The sequence below is a fragment of the Echeneis naucrates genome, chromosome 5 (genome assembly GCF_900963305.1).
Source record: "Echeneis naucrates chromosome 5, fEcheNa1.1, whole genome shotgun sequence".
NCBI lineage: Eukaryota > Metazoa > Chordata > Actinopteri > Carangiformes > Echeneidae > Echeneis > Echeneis naucrates.
Window position 1 is genome coordinate 19495317 of NC_042515.1, and position 24250 is coordinate 19519566.

At 42.8% G+C, this 24250-nt stretch overlaps 3 protein-coding genes and 1 non-coding gene across 8 annotated transcripts; 3 read left to right on the forward strand and 1 right to left on the reverse strand.

The window, feature by feature from the left end:
* Window positions 1-547: 547 nt before the first annotated feature.
* On the reverse strand, window positions 548-7350 carry hmces (5-hydroxymethylcytosine binding, ES cell specific). Its single transcript, XM_029501126.1, is given in 8 exon segments — window positions 548-4876; window positions 5003-5094; window positions 5097-5194; window positions 5291-5445; window positions 5804-5971; window positions 6058-6201; window positions 6511-6848; window positions 7203-7350. Coding segments are annotated over 7 exon segments (1035 nt in total). The 5' UTR covers window positions 6700-6848; window positions 7203-7350; the 3' UTR covers window positions 548-4687.
* Window positions 6224-14559, forward strand: LOC115043048 (tubulin monoglycylase TTLL3-like). Of its 5 annotated transcripts, none has more exons than XM_029501123.1 (16): window positions 6224-6281; window positions 6451-7369; window positions 7830-7977; window positions 8783-8857; window positions 9029-9132; window positions 9239-9410; window positions 9512-9558; window positions 9644-9772; window positions 9858-9972; window positions 10049-10150; window positions 10230-10428; window positions 10519-10667; window positions 10746-10989; window positions 11741-12000; window positions 12196-12371; window positions 12477-14559. In XM_029501123.1, the coding sequence occupies exons 3-16, from the start codon at window positions 7887-7889 to the stop codon at window positions 12906-12908; spliced, it is 2295 nt and encodes a 764-aa protein (XP_029356983.1). In that variant the 5' UTR covers window positions 6224-6281; window positions 6451-7369; window positions 7830-7886; the 3' UTR covers window positions 12909-14559. The 5 variants fall into 5 exon arrangements, with proteins under 5 accessions (XP_029356983.1, XP_029356982.1, XP_029356984.1 ...); XM_029501122.1 differs by having other exon boundaries at window positions 6229-6281; window positions 6476-7369; XM_029501124.1 differs by having other exon boundaries at window positions 6229-6281; window positions 6476-7369; window positions 7833-7977.
* A 221-nt stretch (window positions 14560-14780) lies between these two features.
* On the forward strand, window positions 14781-19530 carry uqcrc1 (ubiquinol-cytochrome c reductase core protein 1). The gene is made up of 13 exons (XM_029502287.1): window positions 14781-14901; window positions 15890-16030; window positions 16150-16236; window positions 16316-16445; window positions 16635-16833; window positions 16966-17045; window positions 17160-17275; window positions 17515-17658; window positions 18099-18259; window positions 18492-18577; window positions 18664-18752; window positions 18866-18941; window positions 19030-19530. Exons 1-13 carry the CDS (start codon window positions 14839-14841, stop codon window positions 19092-19094), a joined length of 1437 nt encoding a protein of 478 aa, XP_029358147.1. The 5' UTR covers window positions 14781-14838; the 3' UTR covers window positions 19095-19530.
* LOC115044353 (small nucleolar RNA SNORA26) lies at window positions 17763-17883 on the forward strand. The gene has a single exon (XR_003840819.1). It is a non-coding gene; the product is annotated as a small nucleolar RNA SNORA26 (small nucleolar RNA).
* Window positions 19531-24250: the final 4720 nt, after the last annotated feature.

Consider the following 24250-nt stretch of genomic DNA (forward strand, 5'->3'; position numbering starts at 1 on the left):
AAAATGGTTGTCAGTACTTAAGTGCTGTTGAAGAAAAAAACAATCTGAGTCTAGTTCCAGGTTGGCTGAGGTGGTGTGAGTTTATTGAAGTTCCAGGTCATGGTGAGCCTACCGACACAGAGTGGGTCCGGTAACAGAGATTGACCGACACTGGCCGACCGACAGACTGACCGACAGAGACTGACAGAGACTGACAGAGACTCACAGAGAGACTGACAGAGGGACTGACCCAATGTAGGGCCAGCTAACAGATATACCCTGTCCCCGGGTGTGGTCACAGACAGTTCATGCATGGATCGTATAGTGGGATGTGTATTACCGATTACCACAGGAGGGTGAACTCAGTAGGGGGCAGGGATGGTTCCCAGACAAGGCCACAGACAAAGGAACAAAAGGACAAAGGAATGACACTCAGGTAGACACTGATCAGCAGGGGAGCGAAGACAGGAGGAAATATCATTTGGTTGGGTTTGCCCCAGACGTGTAATGGCAAGTCCCTTTTCAAAGGAAATGTATCTAAGTTTGTAAATTCTTCTTCAGTCCACCCTTTTTTTTTTTTTTTTTTTTTTAGCAATAACAAAAGGTGAACACAATAAACAATAAACAATAAGATGAACAATAGAATTAAGGCGGTTTTCCTGTTCAGTCGAAATCAATGTCAATCATATACAAAAAATCTGAATTGTCATCTTCTAGGTGCGGGGTAGATTCGGTTGTGTTGGAAGCAGAATACATGATCATTGTAGTTGTTTGAGTAACCAGTGATTTGCAAATAGATTTGATGCAGGTAACTAAAAGGCTGAGAATGAGCAATGTACTAAATCCAAGGAGTGTAAATTCAAAAATTAAGTAGCCCAAAGATCCCAATTTCCCTTTGAGCCAATCAAATAAACTGGTGTCAACAGGATGATGTAAAGTCTTGGCAATGTGGATCATGTGGCTGGTTATTTCTTGGATGGTAGCGTTATGATCAGGAATGAACGTGCAGCACTCAGTTCCAACAATGGCACATGTTCCTCCTTGTGAGGCCAATAGATAGTCCAGTGCGGCTCGATTCTGTAGTGACATCATTCTGATGGCAGTCATTTCTTGTGAGAGTGTGTCTATGCCCACTGCAGTAGAATTTGCGAGGTCTTCAACTGCATGAGAGAGGTCTCTTATCTGGTCTAAAGCTGACATGACTCCGTAACTTGGAATGGCTGCCCCAAAAAATCTTGTCCATGGTGTTTGGGTATGCGTGAGTAAGTCTCTCTTTACAATGTGGACCTCAGGGGGCAGAGTAAGAACTCGCATGGCTGGTGTCACATGACCAAGACCACACACTCCGGACCATCCCTTTGGCAAGTACTCATAGGCTTTCATGCCACAAATCCAATATATGCCTTTCGGTAAAGGTGTGGAACACTGATTTGCTCTGATAGCAGGGTGGTGACGATCCTCATCTGAAACTGATGATTCTGGGGAAGTCCTTGGTTTTTCTGGAGTGTAAATGGGGTCACATTTGGATATTCCCAGGTGAATATTCCCTTCACCTTTGGTACACCACTTTAATGCTTCTGGAACAAATGTGAGGATCAGAGGGCTAGGGGGTTTACAAGCTCTATAGATTTGTTCATGGTGTAACTCTCTGGTTCTTTGTGGGTTAGGACAGTTGCAGCGTTCCCGAGTGGAGTTAGGATCCTGTATGTGGCAATAGTCACATGGGGAAATTGGTAGAGCCATCAAAGGGAGTCCTTCTTTTGTGCTATGTGGGATGAATCCGCATACATAACAGTTCTTAGGAGTTGGACTATTCTCGGCTACCAATCTAGCTAATTGGAGATATGTATTCATTGAGGATTGTGACATTATCTTCTGGTTTACAGAAGGGTTCCATCTAGTTGGGTGTAATCCATTCGGGTTGAATCCAGGTCTCTGGAGATGTACTTCTCCCTCTTCTTCTGGGATTCCGGTGCCAGCTTTATCCTGTGGGGGAGGGGGTCCTTCTATCAACTCGATGGCGATGAGGAGGAGGGTCCACCGGAGGAGGAGGGATCTCGCTGGTTTCTGCTGCATGGTGGTGGGGGTGTTTTCTTGCAGTGGGATGCGTGGATCCACGTAGGACGACCTTCGCACTTAACAGCTGTGTTGGTGGTCAGCAGGACGAGATGTGGTTTGGACCAGCGAGGTTCAAGGGCGTTCTTCCGTCGGAACTCTCTGATGCACACCCAATCCCCTGGTTGGATGTCGTGGCAGGACTGGTCGCATGAGATGTCATGTATGGGCAATCTCTTATCCAATGGTCTGTCTCACCACAACAGAAACAGCTGCCTTTGTGGACTTGTCGTCTCGGCCCTGGCCTTCGATTCCATTCCTTCCGTCTGAAGGGTCTGTATCTGCCACCTCCTTTGGTTGCCCCGCCTGTGTAGTGTGACACTTGGGCCAACATTAGCATTTCATGCATTTCACAGTCCTTTTGTTCACAGTTATCCCAGTGATGCTGGGCTATCTCCATAAGCTCGGACATAGATTTCCCTGTCCAACCAACAGTTAACTGTACTTTACTCCTGATCTTTGGCTGAAGGCTGTTTACAAATGTGGTTTGCAGGTAACCAGGTGGAAGTCCATCAATTTGACTTTGAGACAGGCCACAGTTATCTTTTGCCACCGTGTGTAATCTTTCGCACAGTTCTCGAGGGTTCTCGTTCTTTCCTTGTCGGATTTTGTTGAGAGGAGTATAGTCGATCTGCTGTGTTACCTCCTTCTCAACAGCTGCAGCTCTTATGCTGTAGAATCTATGAGCCTGTTCTGGTGCAATGTCTGCAAGTTCAGTGGGGTCACGGGGAATTTTACAAACATCTATCACCTTTTGTTTCACGTCAGCTGGCAAAGTCAATTTTAACAGTTGGACCAGGTCAGGAAGGTGAGGACTGTATATGGCACATACAGACTCCCATTCGTCAAACCACTTTTGCTTGCTTTTCCTGACATCTTTTGGGAAATCTCCCACAATCTCCTTGAGCTCCCGTCGGCTCCAAGGCTTGTAAACGATGTCCTTTCCTATGGTAATGAGTGGGGCAAGCTTTGTTGGAACTGCTTTCTTTTGCTTTCCCCCTTTTCTCATTGTGGTTAATCCCTCTGCATTGTCCTGGCCAGATGGTTTGCCCATTCTGTACAATAAACAATCATCATCATCGGCATCATCGGTACTGCAGTCTTTTAGGCTTTTTAAAGGATAAAGACTTTGGACTTCGGTATCGGTGGTCGGCAGCTCATCTTCTCTGAGATCTGGGTTACCTTTAGCTTTGCTTTCTTCTAATTGGGCCCGTAACTTTTTATTTTGGTCGATGAGGGCAGCTACTTGGGATTCAACATGGCGGCGTCTGCTTTCATCCCTCCAGAGTCTCAGGGAGGCAATATGCTTATTTCTGTCTCTACGACAACTCAGTCTGTCTCTCAAGTTCTTTAACCTCGATTGATCAAAAGTGCCATTCAGGGGAAATTTTAAGTGGCCATCATCAGCAGTTATCTCGGCCCATGTCATTACAAATTTTAAACTGTTTCTACCGTAATTGTCGAACATATATTTGGCTGGACCACTCAGCTCTCTCTCTGACCTTCCGCTGACACAACCTCCCATTGTCTGTATGTAAGTTCAAAACTTAAAATCACTCGCAATTGCTCACACTCCAAGCTCTGCTAAAACTCCACAGGTCAAATCAGTTTACACAAAACTGGCCGAACAAATCAGGCCCACAACTTTAGTTTCAATAGTCCCTCTCTGGACTAAACTCAAAGTGTTCCAAACACTTAGGACCTCGTCCAAACACAATCACAGATTCAGCTACCTGGAATATTTGACCTTCTTAAGAGCAGAAAGATTCTATCACGCAATGCAAACAAGCTTACAATCCAGTTACTTATACAGACATGGTTACCCTATCAGCACTCTTACTCACAACCACACAGCAAACCTACTCAAAATCACAGATGGCGTCAACTTCTTTGGGATTCCAACTTCACAGACTTTCCAACAACACACAGTAGCATTAAATGGGTTCTCAAGAAGCTCCTTACCAATTCAGAATTTCTCAATTCAATGGCGTGTCTTTGGTCTGGAAGAAGGAATCTCCTTGGAAGTATGTTGCCATCCGGGTCACGGCACCATATTGTTGAAGAAAAAACAATCTGAGTCTAATTCCAGGTTGGCTGAGGTGGTGTGAGTTTATTGAAGTTCCAGGTCATGGTGAGCCTACCGACACAGAGTGGGTCCGGTAACAGAGATTGACCGACACTGGCCGACCGACAGATTGACCGACAGAGACTGACAGAGACCCACAGAGAGACTCACAGAGGGACTGACAGAGGGACTGACCCAATGTAGGGCCAGCTAACAGATATACCCTGTCCCCGGGTGTGGTCACAGACAGTTCATGCATGGATCGTATAGTGGGATGTGTATTACCGATTACCACAGGAGGGTGAACTCAGTAGGGGGCAGGGATGGTTCCCAGACAAGGCCACAGACAAAGGAACAAAAGGACAAAGGAATGACACTCAGGTAGACACTGATCAGCAGGGGAGCGAAGACAGGAGGAAATATCATTTGGTTGGGTTTGCCCCAGACGTGTAATGGCAAGTCCCTTTTCAAAGGAAATGTATCTAAGTTTGTAAATTCTTCTTCAGTGCTAAGTTCTACTTCATGGCTTCACTTGGTTCTTGGTTTCTTGCTGGCTACCTGAAGCCAATGCTGAAGTGTGCCTGTAGACTTGCGCTTGTTCACATAATTGCTCTCTCCCTCTCCTTTAGTCTTGCATGTGTCAGACTCCCTCCTCTTCAAGGGTGAACTTGTCAGCCAGCTAGTCATCATCTTACTGCTGGCGGTGGGCTTGGGCTTCTAAAAGTGAAAGGGTCAGATTTGTCAACTTTAAGTTCTCAACTTTCTGAGGAATTTCAGAACTTAAGAGTGAGTAAATTAAAAAAAAAAAAGAAAAAAAAAAAAAGCAAAACATAAATTTAATACCTTTTTGCTGCCAAGGTCCACTGGCTGAATGCACTCTGGAGTGTTATTGCGCGTGTTGTTGACAATGGAAGAGACCGGATGAAAAGTCAAATGTTTTTAGACTGAAGCAATTTAAGGGCATCTAGACACTTCACTTCCCCAAAGTCAAGCCATTTTCTCACTTCTTCCTCTCCATCCAGGATTGCTGGCATCCTTACAAAAAAAAAAAAAAAAAGAAAGCAACTTGTGGTGAGTTATGATTTCACACATAAATGAACATATGAGGGCTTTCTTAACAACCGAACTTACCTGTCATGGATGTTCTCTAGGTTTGGGGAAGCATTAATGGTGATTACAGTGTAAGTGTACAGGGGTTCTCCACCACCTGGAGGAGTCCAGCAGTCAAAGACTCCAGCGATTGTCAGCAACCTCCACCCAGTCCATTCACCTGATGTTTCCCCTTTCTGTCCAGCACAAATAACAGTCATATTCATTTTGAAATGGGAAAATATCACAGACTTTGTGAAAATAATGCCAAATTTATTATTTTATCACTTATCAAAAACATGAAAATGACAGTAAACTTGAGGCATTATCGATATATTGCATAAAATGTTTTTTGCTAAATGAACAGCCGGTGGACACATGCACTATTTTGCCCAGGCTCTATTCCGACACAGGAAATTTTCAGCCATGGTATTTTCCCCTACAGCTGCATTCTCTCAGGCTTAGTTCTGAACAAAAGTCAAATTTTATTAATGTTACAGGAAACCCAGCACAAACCTCTGTGAAGCCAAGGGAGGCCTCTTCTGCAGGGCACACTGTCCCTGAGTTCTCCTTATTGCGGGCTGAGGTCATGGGGTTATCCTGATTGTCTGCCTTAGTCTGAGGGAAGTAGATGAAGAAAGGCTGCTTGTTTTTCTCCTGCCTCTTCCACTCATAAAAACCATCAGCCACGACAACACAGCGCTGTCCTTTTGTCAGGGCGTACTTTGGGGAGAAAATAAAATAATCAGAGGCCACAACACTGAAGACATGCTGAGGAAAGGAGCGAATCTGCAGATTCTTGTACGCACCTTGTACGACTTCTTCTCCAGTATATTCTCACTGCGGCAGTTGCTGGTGCTGTAGTGCATCTTGCTCGGATCGCTCTCCTTAAACCAAGCAGGTACGAGACCCCAACGCATGTTGGCCAACACGCACTTATCCACAGGTGCATCCTGAGCACACACACAAGTGGAGTACACGTTAACATGACAGCACTGAATACTGCAATACATGGGTGCCGAAACCCTCCCAGGTATCACATTATTTTCACATTATTATTATTATTATTATTATTATTATTATGACAGTCATGCGACTCACTTAACGGTCATAAGAAACTGTGTCCCTAATTTTTTCACCAATAATGAGAAAATCGAGTTTCTTGGTGCTGCTGAGTGAAACCTTCACACGTCTGTGTTCAGAGCTGATCCTGAACCATTTCCGCAGCCTCCCTCAGTCTCTGGAGGATCTGGGGTTTTTACCTGATCGAAGTGTCTCTGGGACAGCAGGACGGGACCCATGGACTGGGGGCTCTTGTTGTAAGACGGCTGGTATTTGTCCGCATGTCCATCCCTCCAGCGGGGCCGTCTCCGCCGGCCTGCCCGGTCTCTGTAGGAGCAGGCCCGCCTCAGCTCGTCGGCAGCCAGCGTGCAGGCTGTTCTTCCGCACATCTCACGGCTGCAGCGGTTAGCACGTCACCGACCCAAAAGACTCCGTTCAAAAGCACTGCAAAGTCTACCTGCTCCCCCTGGTCTGACGTCTTTATCGCGAAGATGCTGGTTTGTGTGTGTGTGCGCTGAACTGAGTCGCGGGGATTTGCCTGGACACAAACAGAAGAGCTGATCATGTGACCTTGTAACGCAGAGGAACCCCCTCCACTGAGCGTTAATGAGCCAACATGGCGACCGGCAGGGACGAGCATCCACAACAGAAGTGAAATTAATATATTTCAGAGGTTCCACAAAATGAGAGACATGTATTTTGGATTCTCAACACTCCCATGAAACTGGCATTACTAAACTGTAGAAATAAAATCTCGCATTCAAATCTAAATTTTAGCCAACATCAGAAGTTATGTGTCAAAAGTAATTATAAACAGGACTGTATCCTGAAATCATCCATTCCAAAAGACAACGTGATTAATTTCAAACGGAGGTGAAAGCTTTCCACTCACAGACTGAAGGACAAAGGCGGCATTTCGTGTAAAAAATGGAATAGAATGTTTGCTTGTTCTCTGCAGAAGCCTTTTTCTCATGGGTTACCAGGGCAACGTCAAACGGCATCGCCCCTTCCAGGTGAAACAGATCCGGCCAGACGATAAACACACCTGAGCTTCAGCAGGTAGGATGGACCCACACCAGACCAACATGTCTGCTCTGCTGTCTAATCCTCCAGTAGAGGGAGTCAGGTGGCTGCTCTGCCAGCTCACTTTTGAAAGAAAACAGCATTGCTTTTAGCCAGTGAGTGATAATAGCGAGCCTAAAGAAACGTGACCTTTAACGTGTGGTGGCTGTATCGAAAGATATAAAGAATTCAGGCATTTTATTTGTGCTGAGGTTAGGCCAATGCGAGGATCTCTTCGAGCCAGCTTCGTTTCAGCAGGTAACAAAAGGAAATCAGAGTATCACATCCTGTCTGGAGCGTGAGGCACAAAGCTGACAGCTCCAACCCGACCTACTTTACAGTCCACTGCACCTGGAAAGACACCTGCAGCTCTTTACAGCATTTCACTCACTCTCTGGAAATGTGCCATTTGTCTAACATTTCTGCACGCTAATTTCTATATGATCATTTCTTACAGAAGTTTGTGTCTGCTCTAGCCATTGCGTTGAGCTAAAATAAAGGTTCCCCTGAGCTGATGGAGCCCACTGAGTCGGAACAGTCTGTCCAACCGGGCCAGGAGGGAGACCGGGTTCCTGATGGATGCTGCAAACACTGCCTAGGCAATGGTGAGAGACAACAAGCTGCAGACAAAACACTGTCCCTGTCTGAGCATCCGAAATAGCACACAAATATTACTGAAAATCAAACATTTTCCTAAAATGCATTCATAATCCCAAGGTCCTGGACTTAATTACACATTCTTGTATAACACTGATAGTACTCGTGACACTAAATTTGATACTTTCAATCCTAAAGGGATGGGAGACAACAAGACTACAAGATGTTGATAAATTTTCCCAACTGTTTTGAATAATGTCATATTGTCAAAAAAGTAAGGATTGATGCCTGTTGTTACTTGCTGCTCAATGACTCATTTATGAAGTCACTACTGTGTGGCTCATGGAGTTGACTTATACATCACAAACACTAAATTAGTCATGAGGTCACACTCTGGACATGTTGCCAAATGTTTGAACTCAGTAGATATTAAAGTTTCATGACTCTGCTCATTTTGGCTCCAAGCTGAATATGTAAAGTCTTAAGATTTAGTTACACTGTCTTGACTTTGTAATTAGATTGGGGTTTCTATCATGTAGGCTATATTTTGTATATGTTTTAACCATAGTTTACATATTTCAGCATATTAGTGGAGTTTTATTTGTGTTGTTTTTGAAGAAACTTCTATGAAGGTTTTATTGAATGTTCCCCCACCTATTCTCCTTCATGCATTGGACTGCTCCCTGAAAACGACTATAAATGTTATGTCAAGCTTACAACATTTCTTTCTGGCACAGTTGGAAGACTTATTTACATGAGCCATTGTACTAATATACAGTATTCATGACAACCCTAATGTTACTGTTGCTGCAGGAGAAACTGGAGGCCCCTTCAAGGTTCACAGGGTAACAGCTGTGGACCATAATGAAGCCAAAAGCCTTCAAACCAGTAAGTATACCCTGCCAGTTGGCAAACAACACGCTTAAATGAGGGGGCTCATTCTTTGGACAGTATTCCATGAAAAGTATCATCATTAATGTTTAGAATGAGAACTAAAAGTATAAATTGCACGAGACAGTTTATTTTAATTTACTTCATGTGTGTATGTATGTGTGTCAGATTCACTTCTTGAGGGCAAAGTTCGCTGCATTTGTGCCAGCCGGCCTGTTCTTATCATAGACAAGCTGAGGACAGCCAAGGCTCTTGTGGAAAAAGTTGTCAAGGTGAATTAACCAGACTGGATACACGCAGTGTATTTATGGTCATGTACATTTTTGATTTCACCATAAAGTCTTCCATTGTTTAGGATTCTCTTATTATTCCTCTCAGATGCATAGGGTATTCTCTGTCCGAGGCCCTTACCCTGTTGTCAGAGAGGCACTGAGGGCCAGAGGTTGGCTTGAGCAGCGCAGACACTGCCATAAAACACATGCAGGCCAGCTTCATAGCTCTTGCAGCAGAGCCACGACTAATAATCATGGTGACAGACACAACGATGACAGTGAGCATGACAACAGTTTGACTGTCAGAGAAATCAGATTTCCTCTTTCCTCATAATATCTTTTTATCTCTGCATTGATTAATGTTGTCCCTTCTTTACAGGCAATGATGAAAAAGAAGATGATCCAGATGAACTATATGAGCTCATGGTAAAAATAAGCTTTAAGGTAACATGGGATTAAGTTCAAACTTTGGTTGCATTATTCTCATTCTTTCCCTCCTCTCATTTCATAGTGTCACATGGTGAGAAATGAAATGGTTTATTTTTACTGGACAAATCGTCAAGATGCCATTGACATCAACAGTTTACAGAAAACACAGGTTACCAACCATTTTGCAAAAGCAGGCAGTTTCACCACCAAGGTAGATTTATCTATTATCATTTTCAACAGATAGATATTTTCTGGGTCACAGCAACCACCATCATTGCCTCTTCTTCCTCTGACAGGTGGGGTTGTGCATGAACTTAAGGAACTTGCACTGGTTTGACTCAGCTGACCCCGACACCTTCTTCCCTCGCTGTTACAGACTAGGAGTGCAGGATGAAAAGAATGCTTTTGTCGGTCAGATCTTTTCACTTCAGCAAATTCTCTTTGATTTTTGCCACTGCTTTGCTCTATGTCTTTGTCCTCTCTGTAGAAGACTTTAGGAGGACAGCTTGCACAAATTTGTTGAAGTGCATTGTGGAGAAAGACCAGTGTATTCAGGACGAGGGACTGAGCAGCCATCGGCCTTTTCGGGGTATGACAATTTCTCACATGCCTGCTCAAGCTTCCAATGGTAGCTGAATAAAAGGGACAAATATGGTTTTGTTTTCCAGCTATAGATCATCGTAGAGAGAAAAGAAGGAAATCTGGACCCATGGCCCTTTCCCAAATGATTGAAACTGCACTAAAAGTATGTCAGGAGTTCCTGGACAATCTGGAGCACAATGACATAGAAATGAACATGGAGATGCCACAAATATTGACAAAGGAGGAGTGGGCACAGTTTATTGACAGTTATTATGCTGTTGTTCAGTAAGTACCATTTATGTGTGTGATGGATTTAAATCCAAAGTTCTCTTCTGTACCTCACCAAAGTACCCCACTTTTTGCTTCTTGGCTCAGTGGCGGTACAGAGATAGAGAACAATGATCTTTTTGTCAACTGCTGCAAAGACATGTTGCAGAGGCTCAGGGAGGTCAAGCCTCAGCTGGACATAGATGGAGTTCACAACATCTGGATCATCAAACCTGGAGCAAAGTCCAGGGGTCGAGGTGAGAAGTCAGACACTAAAATACCATTCAAGTAATATCAGGCAAAGTTCAGGCTGACCACTTTTGTCTGTCCTAAAGGCATCAAGTGTACAAAGTATCTGCATGAGATCCTCAAGCTGGTGGACGTCAATCCAACCCTCATCAAAGAAAACAAATGGGTGGTGCAAAAGTACCTGGAGCGGCCATTACTGGTCCACGGCACCAAATTTGATGTGCGGCAGTGGTTCCTGGTCACCAATTGGAACCCCCTGACTATTTGGTTTTATAAAAAGTGCTATTTGCGTTTCTCTACACAGCCTTACTCACTGGACACACTAGACAGGTAAGGGAGTCATAATGATAAGGGGATGTGAAACCCAAAGTTCATGAAAATAAAAAAGCAGAAGTGAGAGACCAAGAAAAAAGGCAATTGTACTTATGATATGACTATGCTGGGTTAGCATCATGTATATTTTGGCGGGAGATCTAATTTTGGATCCATGCTTGGCCTGAAAACGTCCACTAGCTATCTCCTTAGGGTATATTTAAATTTGTGTGTATTTCACTTTTTTGACATCTGCCATGCAAATGTTCATTCAACTCCCACAGAGCCAGCAGTTCTCCAACACTTTTACAAGACTATTTATTCTGCCACCATCGCTGAACAAACTCACAAATATGACAGAAAAAGGCAACAGTTATTTGGGGCAACAGTATTTGGACTATTTTCTTATATACATGGCCATTTATTCAAGTCTATACAAGAAAAAGCTCCCTGTGTGTATATCATAATACAGTATTGCAATCTGAATTAAACAAATCGAGTTTCTGCTAATGTTGTTTTGTTGCATAAAAACCTCTCTTTTGTCATTTTTATCAAATCTCAGCATAGAAAAACTGCAAATCTGAAAGATTTACAATTATGTGAGTTAAATCACTCAAACTGAAGAAAGGCAGTAGACGTGATAACTGAAACCAAGAGCTGTTATGGATTACAAGACATACAAGTTGTGACTCTATATCTGTTTATCCTTACTTCTCAACCATCCCTCAGCTAACTCACGCATCCCTAACCCTGTCCTGATTTTTTTCAGCTCTGTCCACCTGTGCAATAACTCCATCCAGAAGCACCTGAGGCCTTCCCAACAACGACATCAAGGCATCCCAACAGACAACATGTGGTCAGATGACCAGTTCAGGACCTTTCTGTCCAGCGAGGGCCAGGAAGCTCAGTGGCAGTCTGTGGTAGTTCCGGGGATGAAGAGGGCTATCATACATGCAGTACAAACAGCACAGGATCTGATGGAGTCACGCAAAAACTCCTTTGAGCTCTACGGGGCTGACTTCATGTTAGGTAGAAAAAAGTACACTGTCAGTGGCACGTATTCCACAGTACGCAACACTGTGTGATTCAACACACTTTGTCTCACTGTTTAAAAAAGCCCCTGGCACAAAATGCCATATGCTACTACAATAAACAGAAGACATGATATCTAGATAACCAAAGAAAAATCTTCATCATTTAGACATTTGGATCTGTGTTACACAGGACGTGACCTGCATCCGTGGTTGATTGAAATCAATGCTAGTCCCACAATGGCACCCTCCAGCCATGTGACCTCCAAACTCTGTGCTGCTGTTCAGGAGGACACGTTACGAGTCATCCTGGACTGGAGAGTTGACCATGCTGCAAGCACAGGAGACTTTCAGCTCATATATAGGCAGGTAAGGAAGAGTTTTTTTCTTCACATTCTCTCAACATTATTTTCTGCATTTAAGAGGCTGACACCGTGAGGGTGGCATATAGTGCTTATCACCTCTGTTCTCTAGGCAGCAATACAAGTACCACAGTTTGTCGGACTCAACCTTCTCGTAGAGGGTTTCAAGATCAAGAGCCCCTGCCTCCTTCCTCCACTGAGGTCCTCTGACATTACAGCACCAAAGAATTGCGGCTTGGCCAAGGAGAAGAAGCCAGCAGGAAAAAAACTGAAGCCACTGTCAAACAAGAAAGAGACCCAGCCTAGACACATTAGCAGCATGGTCCTGCCACCTCCTCCTCTCCCTCATGAGCCACCTATGCCCATCCCTGGTGAAACTGTCACACTTCATCTGCCAATGACTGTAAACAGGTCCATCCACTTGCTCCGCACTACTCAGCCACATTCTGTGATCACGTGTAACACAACAAAGTCAAAAGCCTGCTCAGGCAAGTTCCAACCCAGTCCAAGCAAACAAACACCAGTGCCTCAAGGGCCCAAATAACATCCTGGAGAATTATCTAAATGCTCATTCAGTTTGCACTTTCTTTTTTTGCAGGGACTTTTCACTTGTAGACTCAATAATTCAAATTAACATAACTTTGTCTTTGTTATTTTGATTTTAATCCACAAAAGAGGTTGTCAATAATAATAATGCTAATAACAATTACACTTACCACTTACATTTTAAGTCAAGTGCTGCAGTTCATGAGTGTGCAGCAAAGTGCAACATTTTAACATTAGTTCATTGAAGTGCAGAAGTGATGTGGCATTTTTGTATCCAGCCACTTCCATAATTTTGGCCTATAAATGACAAAGGCTAGATCTCAGAGTTTCTTTCAACTGTTGCTTGGGACTCTGTCCTCACTCACTTAGGTCAGTGTATATAAGGAGGAAAACCTTGCAGTGAATTGTAAATATAACAGGAAGTCAGTGCACAGCAACTAAAATGGGACTATTGTGTTGTCTCCTCTTGTTGCTGGTCAGTGGCTGAGTTGCAGATTTTCTCTGTATTTTTTATTTGGAAAGCCAGTAAAAAGATGAAAGAAGTGCACAGTCAATGCATGTGTCATTCATTCACTGGGTTGCTGTAGGACAGTGATCCTCACTCTTTTTTTCACAAGAGCCACATTGGCAGAGCAAAGTCAAGGGGAGAGCCACACCTAACGTTTGACTGCTCATCCCCTCTCCAGCGTCTTCATGCAGGTTCGTTTGCTGCTTTCTTTGACTCTTTAGCCTCACTATTCGCTACAACGCCGTTTGTCTGTCCGCCCGGTTTTTGCCCTTTTTAAAATTAGAAATCGACCAATGCTGTGCCCGCATCACACGCTGGATAGCGGCGCTACAGTGACGTCACCAAGTGTGACGGTGTTGTAAACAATGCCGTAAGCGCGCAGCGTTGCCAGGCTTGACAGTGAAAGAAGTATAATGCCGATGTCTGTGGTGCAGTGTTCATTGAATATTTATGTAGCACATTTGAAAAGCAATGTATTGGCTGGGTTACCATATTATAGGCTACCACATACCAAAGATTGACGAGCCGCGCAATGAGCATCTCTGTCATAGCACTTGAGGCTTAGATCCGAGCCTGTGGTGATGGATGGACCAGTGCTGATGGAGTTTGTAGCTGCAGCAGCGTATTTTTATACGTTGTGTCATGTAGATCCATTATTGTTCAGCGTGAAGTGCATCTTAATTTGAGCTGTTTCAGGAATTTGAATTTCTGCCAATTTCAGTGCTGAGAATATGATAAGCGAATCTCCGCATATTCCCATTAAAGTGTAGTTGAGTCAAACCCTAAATCCATGGTTTAGAGTAAGTGAGTGTGTATATTTGGTTTATGTGTAAGTGGGTGCACCAACCTTTTACTACAGTAGTTATCTAAGACAGCCATGATACTGAACCCATCATCTGACAATTTGAGTCAGGGCAAAAGTTTACAGTAGATATAATGTATAATGTGAACAACACTTACAAATTCAGGTCTTTGTGATGAGGTTCTCGTTTTTATTATTTTTCTTTGTTTCAGTGTAAAGTGGTCATAAATGAGAGAACTGTTTCATCTCAACCAATAGTAATAATGATAAAGAAGTGTGGTTGAAGCACTATAGACACGACAAAAGGACAACCATATTTATGTGAGTCAGTTGACAGTCCATTGTGGTTTACAGAGAATAATGCTCATGCAGAAAAGGAAGACAAGGAAGGAAGGAGAAAACATACGTGCTGATGAATTAAAGTAACTTTCTTAAAGGAGTCTGTGGTAATGTGTGTATGTTCTGAGTACAAAACACAAAATATAACAACTGACACCAGAGGGGACAGTGGGTGTAGTTTATAGAGGGGACAGTGGGTGGCGCTAACACACAGAGGGGAAGCCAGCTCCAGAGGAGACGAAGAAGAATAGCTACCTGTTTCTGTAACTCTGCTGAAAAATGGCGGCGTCCGTGTGCCGAGTCGGGAGCACGGTGGGTCGAGCCCTTGCCAAAAGCCGCAGTGTGAGTACAGATTTTAACATCCCTGAATACAAAACTTGTATATGACAAGAAACGAAAGACCCGGAAGCAAAACTATGTCGTTTTGGTCCCGCGGTCGTGAACACTAAGTGAGCTGCTGAGGGAAGTAGGAAGCTAACTAGTCGGCTAGCAGCAGCTAGCTAACGGTGAATGCAAGGTCACCTGACAAACGAGGGAGAGTCCGTAGTTACTATCAATTTATGTGTAACGTTCACGATGATTGTGTTATTCAGACCCACCCGTTGTCGTCCCAGTAGCTGCATTCCATTTACAAGGTCATCAACATTGAGACTTGTCCTCATTTGCTCCCCCGGACCGCAGCTAAGCTTCTTGGCTAACAGCGTTAGCACGGTGACTTTGTGAAGACGGATGCTGACGATGACAATCTGGGCTTTCAAAAGTCCTCAAAATGTCGATTGTTGAAGTGTCTCACAGCTGGTGGAATAATAATTTGAACGAGACGCAGTATCTACGTGTTCTGTGGGAACCTGAAAATCAGTACGCTACATGTCGTCCTTTTTCTTGTAGTGTATTTTGATGGACAGTGTTAGCTCGATTTTTACTCATTTGAACGGAATATATTTTGACGTCGTGTGCAGGTGTCGCCTGTCGTTAGTAATATGATTTGGTATATATGCTGAAGTTGGGGGTCTCAGTGCCAGCGGGCAGTCTTGAGGTTAGATTCTGTCCTCGGCCAAATATTCTCACCTTTGTTTTTTTTTTTTTATGTGAAGGTTTCAATAACAATCGAGTTGAAGGCAGAGGCAACAGTGGACTTTTAACATGAGCCTTAAAATCACTGCTTCCAGCGTTACTGTTCTTGATAGAAAATGTTTTGAACCGTCCATCAACAAGACAAGCAACATAGTAAAATAATAATAATAAAAAATCACTATATGACCATATCATGCAGTTAGTTGTTTCCAATGTGAACTGAAAGTAATGTTATTTTAAATGACTCCACTTGTAGCCCATCCTGTTGTCCCTGAGGCGGGGACAGGCCTCAGTCAGCTACGCTCAGAGCCTGTTAGGAGCCCCTGAGACTCGCCTCACTGCCCTCGACAATGGTTTAAGGGTTGCATCTGAAGAGACTGGACATGCCACTTGCACTGTAAGGACACAGCAACTGCCCATAAGGGGTTGTTGGCACACTTTGATTCAGTGATACTTAATCAGTAGGAGATGTAGATGAACATGTCTCTTATTCTCCACCTTTCTCTGCTCTTTTAGGTTGGACTGTGGATCAGTGCTGGTAGTCGCTATGAGAGTGAGAAGAACAATGGAGCGGGATTCTTCCTCGAGCATATGGCTTTCAAGGTAGACGTCAGTGACCTACCTCGTAATCAATGATCACCATTCCACAGTGTAATTTATTCACCTCTCTGATTTCCCCCAGGGGACAAAAAACCGCCCTCAGACAGAGCTGGAGCAGCAGGTGGAGTCAATGGGTGCTCACCTGAGTGCCTACACCTCTCGGGAGCACACTGCATACTACATGAAGACTCTGGCCCAAGATCTTCCTAAAGGTGACATGGCATGCACACAAGCAGATACATGAAATGCATGATTCTGTGTTTTTTTTCTTTTTGTTTTTTTTTTTCTTAACCTGATTTCAGAGGTGTCATTGTTTACTAACTAACTAACTAAATAAATAAACTGTTGTTGTTGGGGAGAGGAAGAAGTTAAGAATAATAATTTTCCTCTGTCATTCCCAGCTGTGGAGCTGCTTTCCGAGGTGGTGCAGAACTGCTCACTGAGTGAGGCGGAGATCGAACAGCAGAGGGGCGTGGTGCTGCGTGAGCTCGAAGAAGTTGAGAACAACTTACAAGATGTTTGCCTGGACATGCTGCACGCTACAGCCTTCCAGGGCACTCCGCTGGGGAACAGTGTGCTGGGACCCTCTGACAATGCCAGGTAGGAGGCACAGAGTAAATTCCAGCTCTATTCACAATTTGGGAACCAATCATTATACTGTATTTCTTCCATGTAATATTTATTGTACAGAGCTGTGTAAATTAAAGTGATGCTCAAATTCAATTCTTCCAGGACTTTGACCCGCCAGGACCTAGTGGACTATGTCAACAGTCACTACAAGGCACCTCGCATTGTGCTGGCTGCTGCAGGAGGTAGGTCCACTTCCTCACACACTAACAAACACTGAGGAGGTGTTGTGCTGAACTGTGGGTATCTGTCGTAGTTGGACTGACTTGCTCTTAATTTAGTATGCATCCTCTTTAAAGGTGTGAACCACGATGAGCTGGTCACGCTGGCCAAGTCTCACTTCAGTGGAGTGTCTTTCGAGTATGAGGGAGATGCCATCCCTGTACTTTCACCATGCAGATTTACCGGTAGTGAGGTGAGATGTTTATTTTTCATGATGATGTATTTTCACTATCGTTTTGGTATCTTTTACCACATGATAGATTATTGATGATGTGACTATGTATAGGATTAATGTAACAGTAAGAGTTATTTGTTGAACATCCGAGGCTAAATGTAATTGTTGTTTTTGTGACCTGTCATCATAAACAGAACATGGAGTATTCATTTACTGTCATAGTCATCTGTTTTGATGATCTGTTCGTTTTTCCTCAGGTTCGTATGCGTGATGATGGTTTACCTCTGGCACACATTGCCATCGCTGTGGAGGGTGCGGGTGCTGCCAGCCCAGACATCGTGCCTCTTATGGTGGCCAACTCCATCATCGGCAGCTATGACCTCACCTATGGCGGCGGAAAGGTTGGCATAATTTGTTTCAATACAGCTTAAACAACACTTGTGACCACTGAAAAAATGCTCAAGTAAATATATCTTATTGGTTTAGAATTGTCCCCCTTTAAGCTTTGCCCACTTGAGGTTGTCAGTGTCTTAAGTGGCCATAATTTGGGGGTAGATCACAATCCTCCTAGAAAACCTGGGTCAGGGTGCTCATCCCTGCTTCTGGAACTTTCAGGAGGAACATTACCTGAAATATAGCAGGGGACATTTGTGTCACCATAGAGTGCCCATGTTTCACTGGAAATGCAGCTGTCACAGTACAGTTGATCCCAACTATCTGATATTTAGATGTGGTTGGCCAAACAACCCAAAATATTTTTGACTACTTGACTATGGTGTGGTAAAATGGCACTGTTCTTGAAGCAGGTGAATGGATCTTTTCTTATTTCTCTTTCATGCAGCATCTTAGTAGCCGTCTGGCTCGTCTGGCAGTGGAAGAGAAACTGTGTCACAGCTTCCAGGCCTTCCACTCGTCCTACAGTGACACCGGTCTGATGGGCATTTACTTTGTGACTGACAAAGAGCGCATCGAGGACATGATGCACTGGTCCCAGAATGCCTGGTCAGTAATCCCTCTAGGAGACCTTGAGGTGGACACGCACATCACAGATTGTTCTTTTTTTTTTTTTTTTTTGTTAGACTATGGACCTTCACAACTTTATGAAACATTAATTTGCAATTATGACTTCACAGCATGGTTTTCAATTACAAATCAACAAAACAGAACGTGGACAGCTGATCTAGTTGTACATCTGTAAATAAATAAGACTTTCAACATTCTTCTTGTCCTGCAGGATGAACCTGTGTACCACAGTGACTGAGAGTGATGTGGCCAGAGGCAAGAATGCTCTGAAGGCCTCCCTGGTCGGACAGCTCAATGGTACATAAAGTGTCTATCTAGCTTTTACATAAAAACTCATAAAAAGTTATTAGAATCACAAATCGACACACCTGTTTGTCAATTAGGTACAACCCCAATTTGTGATGACATTGGCAGACACATCCTGAACTATGGCCGACGTATTCCTCTGGCTGAGTGGGACGCTCGGATCGATGTGAGTTGACTGATATGCAGCTGAAGGGAGAAAGTCATTTTGTTATATAGTTTAAACACAGACAAAATGTTTTATTTCAACCATTTTGACTTCTTCCCCATCTCTCTTTGCAGGCTGTGACCCCCAGAATGGTTCGTGACATCTGCACCAAATATATATATGATAAGTGTCCTGCTGTGGCAGCTGTTGGTGAGTTCTGCTGTTGTTTTGATCCTTTCGAAGAGGGAGACCAAAGAGTAATGATTTTCCCTAAATGCCTCTCTGTCTCTTCCCCCAGGACCCATTGAACAGCTACCAGACTACAATAGAATGCGCAGTGCCATGTATTGGCTCAGGTTTTAAGATGCATTGTTGTGTTGCTCCAAGTGTCCCATGTCTGCTTATCACCTTCCTCTTTACCCTCACCTTACTTTCTCCCCGTCACCACTGTAAAAGTGGTTTGTCGATCTGTTAACTTGACAACACGGCCATCCATCCATCCTCTTTCTCCTCCCTGGCTCCTTCTTTAACCTGCCCACTGATCACTCTTAGTCAAGGGGTGGGGCTGTCAGCCTGCACATGTTGCACGTGATTAAACTGCATCACCAGGTATTTAATTGCAGAGGGGAGGGGAAAGACAGCAGACTTGAATATCATCTGGACACAATACAGTCAATACTGAAAACATTCAGTTTGGAGCAAAAGTATATTTATAATTTCTGTAACATTTGTTTCTGTCTTCTATTGTACATAACAGAAGCTCTCATTCCGATGAAAATAAACGATTGTAAAACACTGATCTACACTGTGTTTTGTTATTATTAATCAGGAAGAGAACTGACTGAGTTCCTGGGGGTTAAAAACACATTCCAGGGCTGACATTTACATGAATAACATATGTCACAAAAGCTGGACAGAGCAGTAAAACCTTGTCTGCTCTCCTGCTGAACAGTTGTTTAGCCTTTTGACAACATTTTGGGTTAACCAGTGATCAACAGCTTGAGGTGCAGTTTCGATTGTAGAGTGCCTTCATGTGGTTCAATGCTGCAGTAGCGTCTTTTTTTTTTTCTTTTTTTCAATTCACTATCGTCCATTTGTCTCTGTAGTTGAGACCCAATTCTTTATATAGTTGAGAATCACACTTTTTCTATATAATAACACCATGTCCAGATTTAAAATATGGTTTATGTAGTCACTGCTCAGATGAGATAAAGTGATGAGACGCTCTGGGATACATTCAGTTTATTGTATAGCCTACGTCAGTATGCTACATGAGGGCTAAACCAGGACCTGCTATAATACATTGGGTAAATTTTTGCATGCTATAGATAACATCATCTCATGGTCGTGTAGTCCTGTGTGACACTAACAATAATGCCATTGCCACAACTAAGGACATCTCTGTTTGCTGCTGAATAACATCTACGTGACCCATGTTTGTTTTATGGGTAACTCTGTGAGCTCAGAATCGTGAAGGCCCCAGAGGGCCAGACCGTCATAATCAGGCAGTACTTGTAATATTCATATCATTAGTTAGATGAGGATAAATCATTTGATGGGTTGTACTGGAGGTGACTCAGGAAACAAGATAGGCTTTGTCTTGGTGAGTCTGACAGCTTCTTCCTCTGTATTGTTCCCTAGAGGGCTTTCTCTTTAGTTGCTCCCCATTTTTCCTCCTCTGTGCTCTGGCAGAGAGACAAGTGTACTCATACAATATGGCCCATTAGGTGGCAGCAATGTAGCGTCCAACATGTCATTTCTTGGTACCTAGTAATCTAAGTTTCCATGTAAGAAGGAGGTAAAGTCACAACGGCTGTCATACGTCAGATCTGAGAGGTTCAAATCAGTAAAAAGTCCTTTGGCTGGTTGTAACGTCCAATCAAGCATATCAAAACTGAAACACAATCCATATTTATATGGCCTCCAAGCTCTCAATGATGACACCATATTTACTGGCAACTGGTCCCAATGAAATGCCCCAGTACACTTTAATCACTGTCGCTGTAACATGGTAAGGTTTGGGCTGGCTTTTTTATATAGAGCTGCTTCTGTTTCTTTTTTTTTCTGTGTGACCAAGGCTGTTTTCAGTCTTAATGTTTTATCTGTAGATCTTAAACAAGTTTTGTTAAAACTACAAGGAAATCAAACTGTGCATGAACAGTGAACAGAGAATTCTTTGACTGAGCTTGATATATGTTACTCTACGCATGTATGTCTACTCTTTCTTCTTGATGGTGGAGGCATTATGCTGTGTTTGAGATGAGATAGGCCAGAGATCAATGTTTATACACGGATATAGGCATCAATCCCTTTTTGTTTTTGTGTCGTGCTATTAAACTAGTCACCTATTGTAACTGTTCAGCACTTAAGAAGTAAATCTACTCTTGTGTCCCATTCTGTGTGTTTAAGAGAATCAATAACAGAGAATTAGAAACTGCACACACAAAATAAAAACTAAAAAGGCAATGACAAAAAACATGAAATTGGTCATGATCAGGGACAGTGTTGTTTATATTCCCATTGGTTGTCTCTATTTCAATGTCATTTCCTACATCTTTACTGAACAATTTGAGTCTCAGCTTGCTGGCACTTAACTCTTGAGTGGAAGTGACGACTTTTACTTGTGCTTTGATAGGAAATTGAAGCAAAGCAACTATCCTAATTCATTAAAGTCAAACTATTGTGATTATCTTGTGTTATTTTTAGAAAGACAAAGATGGCAATGTGTGGAGGAAATGAGATGAAATGAGGGGAGGGCGATGGGCTCTAGAAATGTAAAAGATAAACAGAGAGTGGAGAGGGCAGTGTCACAACGAAGACTGATGGGGTAAAGACAAAGTCGTGGACGAGCAGGCAGAAGTCCAGTTGAACATCTGAACGCCTGACACACAGGACACTCCTCCAGTACCTCAGGAACGAAGAAGCTTAGAGGCAGAAGACAGGATATCTGACAGTCAAAGACAAGAGATCATCATCAAAGCCCCGCTGTAGCCCTGAGGAGGGAGAAGTGCCTTTTTGTCAAATTACTAATATTTCACAGTGGTGACACTGAGTAAGTATGGACTGGGATTATCACACTTGATAGTGACAGACACAGATAATCAGAAATTATTGCATAATATATTACAAAGTTGGATAAAAATTGGTTGATGTTTGGTATAAGAAGATAAAAAAATGTGAATTCATTATTTTCTGTAGAACTGTTGACTGAGCTTGAAGATTGTTTTATAACTACAATATTGTAGTTATATTGTTTTATAACTATAATATATAACTATAATATATATGACAGCTACTGCTCAGCTGCTGGGTGTGTTTTTGCTTTTTTTAATCTCCATTTATGATCGAATATCCTTTTTGATTCAACATCAGTAATGGAGAACCATTAAAAAATGTTGGTCCATGCCATCACTGAGCAGAGCCCACACAGTCACAGTTGTGTAATTTTTAAACATTGTGTTGTTCTTCTTTCCCAGCAGACAGCTCTGACCATGAGACGTGTATGTGTGTGTTTCTGTCTGGCTCTGCTGTTGCCTTGGTGCGTACAGAGTCAGAGGAGAAGTCCTGCTCTTGCCAAACTTGATGATAGCACACAGAAGGACTTGCTGGCTGTCGACATACCTAATCGCAGTGGTGTGTTGAACTCATTGCTCCATCCAGAGCATCACATGGTGCTCAGGGGAGCACGAGCTCCACGTCCAGCATCCCAGGTGCCAAAGAGAGCCCAGCAGGGATCCCGCTTTGCTCTGTCTCTTGACGTTCCTACGAGCATTCTCAGCGTCCTCATAGACCTGGCCAAGAACCAGGACATGAGGACCAAGGCTGCAGCAAATGCAGAACTGATGGCACGAATTGGCAGGAGGAAATGAGCTGCTGGGAACAGTCTGGGGGCACGATGAAGAAAACCTATCCTTGTAGTGGAGTCAACAAATTGTGGCATTGGCACCTGCTTAGAAACAATTAATAATTAAGGTGCAAGCAGTCATTGCCGTCAGTATGTGTCCTTTAGAGCTTAATTATATTATAATTACATTATTTCATTATACACAAAACCATCCAAGGATGCACCCTGGAAATACTAATAAGTAGAAAGAAAGATATAAAACATAATCGCACAAAAGGACAATGCAAACAATGTCAGACAATGTAAGATGAAGCTGGTCTTTTGTCTCAAAGATTATTCACCCATGGTTCAGGTTGTGAGATCTGTGTCTTGTGTTTGCATGTGTAATCTTGAATTCAAAGAACGGGTTCTTCAATTAAATCCATTATGATAATGATGTTTTTTTCTCAAGTCTAATTCATTTCACTCTGCACTGATATCACACATACTTAGTATAATTACAAGCATCAGCAACCCATAAAGCACAAATGAATGAGACTGATTCCAATGAGCCTGCGTCAGCCACAGCAGAGTCTGATGTGTGATAACAAGACAAAGACGTGGGCAGGATATTGACCTCTGAAAGAAGAGCAATCCCTTCTATAGACCTTTGTCCAATAACATTCGATAAATTTGGAAAACAAAGTGGCAGCTATTTTAAGTTTGATGCATTATCTGCCCGGCATTAGACTAGTATCTGTGGCATGATTCATCTGTGCTCCTGCACTGTGCATGAAATGAGAAGCAACAGAGTGAAATAAACTGCTCATCTGATTTCCATGAGTTTGTTCCATTTTTACACTGGTCGTGACTTTGACTTATTTCATGTGTCACTTGAAGCTACTGCACTTTTAACACTCAATGCTGCGCAAACAAGGTAGAAAGTAAATTAAATAGGCAACAATTAAGGTCACAAACACAGATATTACCACTATTATTCTGGTGATAACAATAAATGCAATGTGAGGATCACAGAAGTGAGCTAAGAAATTGTATATGTGACTCACTAGTTACATGGATAGCTGTGATGATTTTTAAAGCTTTTCTCAAGCTTCTTTTGCAACAATGTATGCAATTAGTGAAACACCACAATCCTCATTGAGCCTCATCAGTTTGAGTTTAAAGTTGCTTCACAGATGGGCCTGTACAAGTGTATTTCTCCTACAGTAGTTGCTAATGATGTAGAAAATAAATTATGTTTAGTGGCAGCGTAAGAAAAAACTCATTGCAAGTGTTTGACTTAAATACAGATTTTACAGTATCTACTTTTATTTACTTTACAGTCTAATAGACCAAATTGTTTTTCACTCAACGTTTGAGTCATTGTTCGCAGAGTAGTACTTCCATCAAATGAAATGTGGCACATTGCATTCAGTAAAACAGCCAAACACTAAAAACAAAACCGCAAAATAATCTCCACTTTGACCAAATTTTATATCAAAATACCTCTAGACATGAATTCCTCAACAGGGACAGGAGATTTTCTCAGATCCTTTAGTTCTGTAAAATTATACACAATTCCAAGTACAAGTCCTGCAGGCAACCCACTAAGAGAAAGAAGTACCAGAAATGTATGGGATACAAAATCATTTGTTCTGTAAGAAAGGTGGCCCCATTTGACACACTATCATACAAA

Excerpts from the sequence above, each read along its gene's own strand:
- LOC115043048 (XM_029501123.1), top strand. The coding sequence starts at position 7,887 with ATGGAGCCCACTGAGTCGGAACAGTCTGTCCAACCGGGCCAGGAGGGA. Across the intron at positions 9,773-9,857 it reads CAGGCAGTTTCACCACCAAG|GTGGGGTTGTGCATGAACTT; the intron begins GTAGATTTATCT and ends TTCCTCTGACAG. Across the intron at positions 10,429-10,518 it reads AGTTATTATGCTGTTGTTCA|TGGCGGTACAGAGATAGAGA; the intron begins GTAAGTACCATT and ends TTCTTGGCTCAG.
- uqcrc1 (XM_029502287.1), top strand. The coding sequence starts at position 14,839 with ATGGCGGCGTCCGTGTGCCGAGTCGGGAGCACGGTGGGTCGAGCCCTT. Across the intron at positions 17,276-17,514 it reads GCAGATTTACCGGTAGTGAG|GTTCGTATGCGTGATGATGG; the intron begins GTGAGATGTTTA and ends GTTTTTCCTCAG. Across the intron at positions 18,753-18,865 it reads AGTGGGACGCTCGGATCGAT|GCTGTGACCCCCAGAATGGT; the intron begins GTGAGTTGACTG and ends CTCTCTTTGCAG.